At 42.9% G+C, this 9,441-nt stretch overlaps 2 protein-coding genes across 2 annotated transcripts in view; one reads left to right on the top strand and one right to left on the bottom strand.

The window, feature by feature from the left end:
- LOC123506050 (aspartate aminotransferase-like) overlaps positions 1 to 3,275 on the bottom strand; it is an 11,345-nt gene extending 8,070 nt beyond the window's left edge. Inside the window, 3 exon segments of the mRNA XM_045257892.1 lie at positions 667 to 799; positions 1,327 to 1,418; positions 2,681 to 3,275. Of these exon segments, the coding sequence (XP_045113827.1) occupies positions 667 to 799; positions 1,327 to 1,413 (220 nt within the window). The 5' untranslated portion in view covers positions 1,414 to 1,418; positions 2,681 to 3,275.
- LOC123506052 (electron transfer flavoprotein beta subunit lysine methyltransferase-like) overlaps positions 1 to 9,441 on the top strand; it is a 103,836-nt gene that overhangs the window by 84,352 nt on the left and 10,043 nt on the right. The gene's annotated exons all lie outside the window — the stretch shown is intronic.

Raw genomic sequence — 9,441 nt, 5'->3', positions numbered from 1 at the left:
ATCTATCACCAGAACCATAAAAAAAATACCCTTAGAAACACGAATATATTCAACTGGAGCCTTTGGAAAACAGTGATGGTGAGAAAGCATGGCGTTTTAAAATATAGGCCTGAGTCTGTTCCATGTATCTACCACTCTATTTGAGAAGCAGTTCCTTCCCATATCACAGAAACAAATTGAGAGTTAAGTAATTTCTCTCTACCGAAGAACAGTGTGTGTCAGAGAGAAGTAGTGAGAGAGCAAGCAATGAATCAATACTAGCTGGCGTGTGTCATGATGAGTGTATCGCGTTGCTGGGCCGCGATAGAACGATTCGGTGACAGAATGACATAGCAAAAAAACACTAGATTCTCAGTTACCCGCCAGATATCAAGGTGAGAGGATGTATGCCCCTCCTCACAACCAGTACCCTTCAGTACCAGGACGCGTTTTCATATCTATTCTGGTTACTAATTGGTGATTTTATACAGCTCCAGAAACTCGTATGGGGATTAAAATAGTGTAGACTGTGGTCATTAATCTTTTGACCTCCATAGACTCTTGCTAATGTCAATAAAATGGTATAAACATTCACAAATCTCAAGGTAAAAATGTGTCCAAGTACTGAAGGGGTTAATTGTGAAACAGAGGCTAATAAGTGCTCTGGGATGAATCTAGGGCACGCACCAGCCATGGGGAGGTAGTCATGCACGTGGGCGTAGTCCTGCACCGCCTTCGTCAGACACTCCGGAATAGGGAAGGGCGACTGTCCGAAGGCGAAATGAGCGATGTCCCGACCTTCCTTGATGAGCGCCTTCACCTGGGGAGAGAGTTCAAGTCACAGGAAAAACAGAGATACAGAAACAGAAAGGGAGATTCAGAGTTCACCAGGGAAAAGGATGCAAAAGTGAGACTGCTGGTTAACTCTTGCACTGGAGAAGTGGATAGAATAGAGAATGAGAGAAAGAAGAGTTTTGTGTGGTGAAGCAATGGGGGAGGGGAGGGAGGGGTGGCATGCAGTTAACAAGATCAGAAGGGCAGTTAGCGTGGAAATAATTGTAGAATTGAGAATATAGAGAAGAATATAGAGAAAAAGATTTTTGTGTAGTGAAGCCGTGGGGGGAGGGGAGGCAAGGGAGACATGCAGTTAACAAGATCAGGACAGTCAGCGTGGAAATAATTGTAGAATATAGAGAGGCTGAAGACAGTCAGTTACAGGAGAGGAATTGATAAGACGAAAAGTTTGTCTCATTCTTGTCATTCTGTGTTCTTCATTTGTTACTTATATTCCCCCTAGCCTTTCACTATAGCCAGGTTTCTCTGAGTCAACAATGTGGTCTTCGTTACCTTTTCATTGAAGACAAGGTTGGAAGCAGCTGATGACTGCCTCAGGTCTTCCCTCACCAGCGCCATCATCACCTCGTTCTGCCTCATGCTCACTGCTCAACATGCACCACGCCACCTCGAGGGAGACGAAAGGAAAATAAACTGATGAACAGGAAGAAAAATAATGATATTCACGAGACGACAGGAAGGGAGGGATAAAGAGAAGAAAATATTGAATAGAAAAGAACATGATTTGAAGGAAAGGAAAAGATGAAATAATAAATAGAACAAAACAATGGAACGCGATTTGAACGGAGGGAAAAGAGAATATAATAGAAAAAATAATGACTTGCACAAAAAATAGAATCTCAGGACAAAAAATGATAAGATACCATATAGATAACCAGATAAAATAGTATTATTATGAAAGAAAGCTTAACAAATATGACAAAGATTTAAGGAAAGACGAATTAGGAAAATAAGAGAATAGATAGCACAACATGAAAACAATAGTGATAATGATACAAATCCGAGTGTAGGTTGGGCTTCCTCACTCGGGGCAACGGTATCCTAGCGGGTGGGCTTTAAGATAGGAGGTACCCTAAAAAGTACCCCCTTTAACCCATAAATTCCCGTGAAAAGCCCACATGGTGTAAATAAAAAAAAAAAATGATGGTGATGATAATGATAGTAATAATGATAATAATGATAAGGATGATGATAGTAATAATAAAAGAGTAGATAGCAATATAGTACAATAATGATGATATGCAGGAAAGCACTTAGGGAAAATATGTACAGATAGATGAGAGAGAGAGAGAGAGAGAGAGAGAGAGAGAGAGAGAGAGAGAGAATGCCTAAAGATAACAAGTAAGATAAAAAGAATCACTGATAACAAGACAATAACTTAGAACTTTATATGAAAACAAACCTAATGAAACTTAGAACAGACGAACTATAAGGAAAAATGAGACCAAACGCTAAATAACATACAAACTCCTTCAATAAGTCAAGAGTCACGTCAACTTACCTGGATTTAGAGGCAATTAGCTACATAGGTGAACTTAACCCCTTCAATACTGGGACACATTTTTACCTTGAGATTTGTGTACAATTAGACCATTTCATTGACATTAGGAAGAATCTATGGAGGTCAGAAGATTAATGGCCACAATCTTCACTATTCTAATCACCCACTTAAATTTGTGAAGCTGTATAAAACCACAAAACAGTAACGAGAATGTATAAGGAAGCGCATCATAGTATTGAAGGGGTTAAACACATGCAAAAAAATAGATCAATGAAGAAGAAAAAGGTGAATTTAACTCCATATATCTACCTTTAAGAACCTTTTTCAGTTATCACACCAACATACCTGGTAGAGTGGTAATCAGCCTCACACCTGAGTTTGAATTCCGGCTACAGCTGCTGCGTGAGTGGAGTTAATTAGTGAATATTCGAGGTTTATAGTCACTGAAGGGAGGAGTGAAGTGGGAACCTGTGACGATATGTAAATTGTATACGATATGTCTGTATGTGCTTGTGTATGTGTGTATGGATGTATAGGTATGTGTAAGATGCGTTTATGTTGCGTGTTTGTATGTGTATGTGTGTGTTTGTGTGTCTGGATGTATATGCTTAGGTATGTATATTGTGTTCTCTTCTGTTTGTATACGTTTATGTTGTGTCTTTGTATGTGTATGTGTGTGTATATATGTGTGTGTTGTTCTTGATCTCCGCGTGTGTGGTGAGTGAGTGTCGCCTACAGAGGACTACCTGGTGGAGACTGGTGACTGGTGACAGGCACGCGGCCAGCTAAGCACCCTGACAGCTCCTGTAGGGGGCGGGGTAAGGGCGTGGCCACGTTTGGGATATTCCACTCAGGTAGATACGGCGTGTGTCTCCTTCCACCTTCCCCGCGCATTCCCAAGGTGTTATGAGGTCTGAGATAATGCGGACACACACACACACACACACACACACACACACACACACACACACACACACACACACACACACACACACACACACACACACGTGGTCTTGCATTCTAGATGATATCAGTAATTTTTCTGATTTTATTTTTGTTTTCTCTTTCTATTTTTCTCGTAATTGTTTCTATGGTTTCGTTTCTTTTTCCTTGTTGTTATGCAATATGTGCGCTTAGTATCACCCCTTATCAATGCTTCCCCCCCCCATCTCTCTCTCTCTCTCTCTCTCTCTCTCTCTCTCTCTCTCTCTCTCTCTCTCTCTCTCTCTCTCCGTCGACCAGATCTTAAGCAAGATTATATATAAAGAAGTATAAAATCATCACATATTTTCATTCCATCACACACACACACACACACACACACACACACACACACACACACACACACACACACACACACACACACACACACACACACACACACACACACACACACACACACACACACACACACACACACACCGGGTGGAGATATTTGGGTGTGTCTCCTTTCACGTGTAGCCCCTGGTCACCTAGCAGTGAGTAGGTACGGGATGTAAATCGAGGAGTTGTGACCTTGTTGTCCCGGTGTGTGGTGTGTGCCTGGTCTCAGGCCTATCCGAAGATCGGAAACAATGAGCTCTGAGCTTGTTCCGTAAGGTAACGTCTGGCTGTCTCGTCAGAGACTGCAGCAGATCAAACAGTGAATTACACACACACACACTTGAGACAGAATGTAATTATTAGAAGTTCGCATCAGCTGCTTTGGTGTGAGCGTGATGAAGTCGTGACGCAGTGGCCGGGGGGAAAGCAGTGAGTGGAGATGTGGAGGCGAACATGGAACGGGATTGAAGTCAGTAGTCGGAAACGCTTTGCTCTCTCACCACGATTATTTTGAAAGGTAGCAGAGATGATTCGCGGGTTTATCAAGAGTGTTTCTCCAGTTAATAATGTATCTTGTCACTCTGCCTCTAGAATCGTAGAAACACCTTAAAAAATTTGTGTACAATTAGATAATGAAGAAATCTTGTCACTCTATCTCTAGAACCGTAAGAACACCTTGAAAAATTCGTGTAAATTCAAATAATATAGAAATCTTGTCTCTCCACCTCTAGAACCGTAAAAACATCTTAAAAAAACTCGTGTAAATTTAAATAACTTAGGAATTTTTGTTCTTCTGCCTCTAGAGTCGTAAAAACACCTTAAAAAACTGGTGTACATCTAAATAATGCAGAAATCTTATCACTCTGTCTCTAGAACCGTAAAAACACCTTATAAAATTCGTATCAATTTAAATAAAGATTTTTGATATAATAGAGATGTAGCACAGAAGAGTTTGAGAATTGAGAATACGACACTAAGAAAGATGTGGCTTCACTTTCACGTCACGACTCCTGGCCTGTGATATTTCCCTTTGAGTTGACACGTCACTGGTAAAAATAAGAGTAGGAAAGCTGCTTCTAATACCATCGCTATGAATATAAATACGATAATGACAAACGAAGTATCGACCGCTGCTATCCAGGTGTTGACTCAGCGCAGTGAGATAAGGAGCCCAGTGAGGTAATGGAGGCTTGGTGCGCCCTTAAAACAAGATGATACTGGATTCTCATGCACAGTGGCCTTGGAACATTGGAGAGAGAGGAAAAGTACACAACAGGGTCACTACTTTAAAACAGTTTGGTCTCAACCTTTTTTTGCGCTAAGGAATGACACTTGATGTTTCGTGATCGACAGTTTTGCAGCGGTGTTCTCTCATAAAGACCATTCTGAAATGTTAAAGGAAAGGTCAGTTGAGTTTCCATGGTTTTTGTTTCGAGTGACAGTGTGGAGTACTTGTTAAACTATTATCTGTATACATGAAAACACCCAATAACTGCCAGGAGTGCTCAAGATAAGACCCCCATAACACCGAATGATATTGGTCCTGGTCTATGTGTTATGTAAGTGAAGCAGAGGTTAGAGATTGTGTAAAGAAGGATGACTAGGATGATCTAAACACTTTCTTTGCTGGAATAGATGATAACACCCAGCATGACGAAAGTGAGTAAGGTGTTTCGGGACTCGCCTCTGATGGAGTTGTATGGCTCAATTACACTATGCACCACTATATGTAAAACTTCTTTATCTATTATTATTGTTTACCCTCGACTATTATATGTAGTATGAGTATGGAGCACAATGATGAAAATGGTGGATCATCCTATGACAGAAGCGTTTGAGTGGCTTAAATAGATCATGAAAGGAAATGCAAGTTATATTCATGGAGAGTATCACAGGTTGGTGGAATGGGGGCTAGCGACAAGAATAAAGAATAAAGAACACGTTAAACTCACAGTAATAGTTATGGAATCAGATTTAAGAGGTTGATTCACAAATAGCAATCTGGATGAGCGGTGCAAATTGAGTAAGAACGTGCGTTGTAGATGGCAGATGATAGTAAGTTTCAAATGTTAAGGGTTGGTTACCTTGTGCAAGTCAACTGGTCTTTTGCAATCATTCATGCCCTTGTGTTCCTCTGCTCTCTAATGATATGACTACTTGTAATCAAATCGCACTTGATTTATTATCTAGGTTAAGTTAGACCAGTGATTCTCAAACTGTTTGCCGTGACCGTCCCACAAGTTCAACGCGTAATTTCCATGAATAGATGTACGTACACTATACGTGATTGTAAACTTGGTGCGCTGTCAAAGTCCAAGATACAAGATCAGTGCCGCAGCTAAACAATATAAAGTTTGAAAATTTCTTCTTTGGACTGAATCACAAAATATCACTAAAAGCTTCAGACTACTATTCACTGACTCTATTGGATGACTGTATAGTTTTTTGTATTCAATCACACTGTATCCTTAACTTCCAGCAAAACAATCCCAATAAAAGAGAACCCATGACACACAAATGCATTAGCAATATCTTTAAAGGTCAGTGACACAAGTCGGATTCTCTGAGGTACCTGTTTTTCATTAATGGTGCAGTATTGGTACTATAAATAATCACTCAGCTCGTGAAAGCCTCTAAAAAATGACGTTAACTATCACTCCAATCTGTTAACCTATCACTCCAATCTAATATCCTCTTCAATACTGGGACATATTTTTACCTTGAGATTTGTGTACGATGAAACCATTTTATTTGGCTTTAGGAAGGGTCTGTGAGGTAAAAGATTAATGGCCACAGTCTTCACTATTTTAACACCCACATAAGTTTCTGAAGCTGTACAAAATCACTAAATAGTAAGCAGAATTAATATGGAAACGTGTCATGGTACTGAAGGGCTTAAACTATCACCGAAACATTGAAAACACACTTGAAAGCCTTACAAACTCCACCAGACCTGTTACTTACATGGAGTGGACGAGCTAAGGCGTTGAAGCGGTTGTCAATACTGTCCTGGGAAGGTAGCAACAGGAGCAACAGTGTCAGTATTACGCCGTGTATTTGTGTCTTGTGCCAGTGCTAAGAATAGTTGTGACGGGCGAAGAATATGTCGTACGTTTGCCAGCCTACACACACACACACACACACACACACACACACACACACTCTCTCTCTCTCTCTCTCTCTCTCTCTCTCTCTCTCTCTCTCTCTCTCTCTCTCTCCATAGAAAAGAAGATTCCATTCCTTTTTAAAACAGAGCTTAGGTCATAAACTAAGAACGATCTCTGTGCAGTGTCTCTCATTTCAGAGCTGCTCCACGGGACAGCTTTGTGACCGAGAGAGTCATTGCTTTGTCACTATCAGTCACTGGCACCTCCCTCGTCACCCATCAGCACTGTCACTATCAGTCACTTGCGCCTCTCTCTCTCTCTCTCTCTCTCTCTCTCTCTCTCTCTCTCTCTCTCTCTCTCTCTCTCTCTCTCTCTCTATATATATATATATATATATATATATATATATATATATATATATATATATATATATATATCTTTCTATCTATCAATCTATCTACTACACTTACTTTTCTCTTCTTCCTTTTCCTCCTTCTCCTTTAGTTCCTCCGTTCGTAACTTATAGAAGCTACCATTAACCTCCTCACTTTTCATACCTCCAGAAAATAGCGACGGTAAACGATCTCTAACGCTCTCACATGTGGCTTTAGTTCCAGTCACTTGTGTATCAACGTCTAAATGTCCTCGATTCTTCCTTCTCTCTTCTACTGACGTTGCTAAAGGGAGCGAGTGTGAATACGAGAGGAACTTTAGTGTGTTCTCTCCTTCCCGAGCTAACGTGGACTGCCAGTGGTGGGCGGTGGGCGGCGGCACAGCAGAAGGGGGACGGGCAGTGGCACAGGTGTTGGGCTGCGTAATTTGGAGAGAAAGTATAGGGAAGGGAAGTTGTGGTTGTATATATATATATGTGTGTGTGTGTGTGTGTGTGTGTGGTTTGAGATTTGCAGGGAGGTGGTGTTTTGATTAATTGTTGTTCTGTGTGTGTGTGTGTGTGTGTGTGTGTGTGTGTGTGTGTGTGTGTGTGTGTGTGTGCAGTGATGGTGGTGCTATGCTGTAGTAGTTAATGGTGTTTGAACAGCCAATAAGGTATTCGGTATTATTATTAATATTATCATTATTATTATTATTATTATTATTAGTAGTAGTAGTAGTAGTAGTAGTAGTAATAGTGGTAGTAGCTGTAGTAGTAGTAGTAGTAGTAGTAGTAGTAGTAGTAGTAGTAGTGTTGTGCAGCTGACACCCTTGGGAAGGCTGAGGGAGAAACATAAAATACAATGAGGCTGGACGTTTTCAGTGGTAATAGTGGAGATGCCATGCCCAGAGAACGTGTGAAGGGTGTAGTGACAATGTGAAACGGGCAGCAGCGGGGCGTCCAATGAGACACGCGGGGCAGGCAGGCAGTCGTCCAATCAGAGACAGGCATCGCAGAGGCTTGGAGTTAGCTGAGGGTGGAGCTGATGTCAAGACACAAATGAAGTTAAATACCACGTGGGTCCACCGACCACAGCATCCTTACTCAGCAGAGAGGTTGAAAACCCCCCAAGTCAGCGGCAATGCAGAAGCAAGCCATTTGCATCGTGGAGGCCAGCGGCGCCCCAGACACCAAGCCGCAGAAGGTGAAGGTGTGGGTGCAGAAGACGGGGCGGTGGTGGCGATGTCTGCCACGCCCCGTCTTCAAGAAGGTGGCGGCCTTCCGCTTCCACTGGTTAGACCTGTGGCACCAAAAGGCGACCTACACCACCCTGCCGGCAGATTTTGACCTGGCCAGCCTGCACAAGGCCAACGCCAGGTCCGGAGACGCCCTGGTCAAGACGGTGGTGACCCTCTCCTACGGGAAGGCCACCACCACTGAACCGGTGGCAGAGTTCTTGCGGGGCCTGGGGGAGGAGGGGCCCAGAGGGTTTGAGCTGCAGCTCAGCATAGCGCAAGGAGACCAGCAGCCAAAGGTTGAGCCAGAAGAGAGCCAGGCCGAAGAGGAGCAAGAAGAGGTAGAGGAGTGCGAGCCTCCACTGGTTTTCAGAACCAGTGTGTTGTGCAAGTGCGAGGATTGCGTGCTGCCCTTCTGGAGACTGCTGCGGGCCTATGAGCCTCGGCCACCCAAGCCTCCGCCAACAGCGATGGACACGTACGTGGACATCATGGCGACGGAGTGCTCTCTGCTGAGGAAGGAAGGGCAGGTGCTGCTGAAGGAGAAGAGGAGCGGCAAGTCTGAGCTGGCAGCCCTTCAGGCTGAGATGGACCGCATGGAGAAGGAGCTGGACCGTGCCGAGGCCTCGTTGGCCGGCGCAGGTGAAGCAGAGGCTGGTGAACACCTAGAGGAAGAGTTCAGCCTCATCGATGATGAGCTGTGGGAGCTGCTGGGTGATGGGGCTGAGGAGGAGAGCAGCTCCCTCGAAGGGCATGTGAGTGTGTACGGCACGGAGGAGGACAACACCCACCAGTGAAGGCTGCCCCTCTCCCCCCACCTCCCCTCAAGAACTCAAGTAAAAAGCGAAAAAAAAAAGAAGAAAAATGAAAAACCAAATAAAAGATACATACTTAAGGAAATAAAAAAGAAAAATCGGAAAAAAAATCACATAAATATAAATATATGAAAATAAAGATTAAAATAATAGGAAACTTTAAAGGAAACGCGGAGTGAACGATGTCAAACGCGAATATTAAACAAAATCTTAAAGAACGCGGAGTGAACGAAGTCCAACGGAAAACACAAAG

Source organism: Portunus trituberculatus, chromosome 19 (genome assembly GCF_017591435.1).
Source record: "Portunus trituberculatus isolate SZX2019 chromosome 19, ASM1759143v1, whole genome shotgun sequence".
Classification (NCBI taxonomy): Eukaryota; Metazoa; Arthropoda; class Malacostraca; order Decapoda; family Portunidae; genus Portunus; species Portunus trituberculatus.
This window is presented reverse-complemented; position numbering and strand designations above follow the sequence as displayed.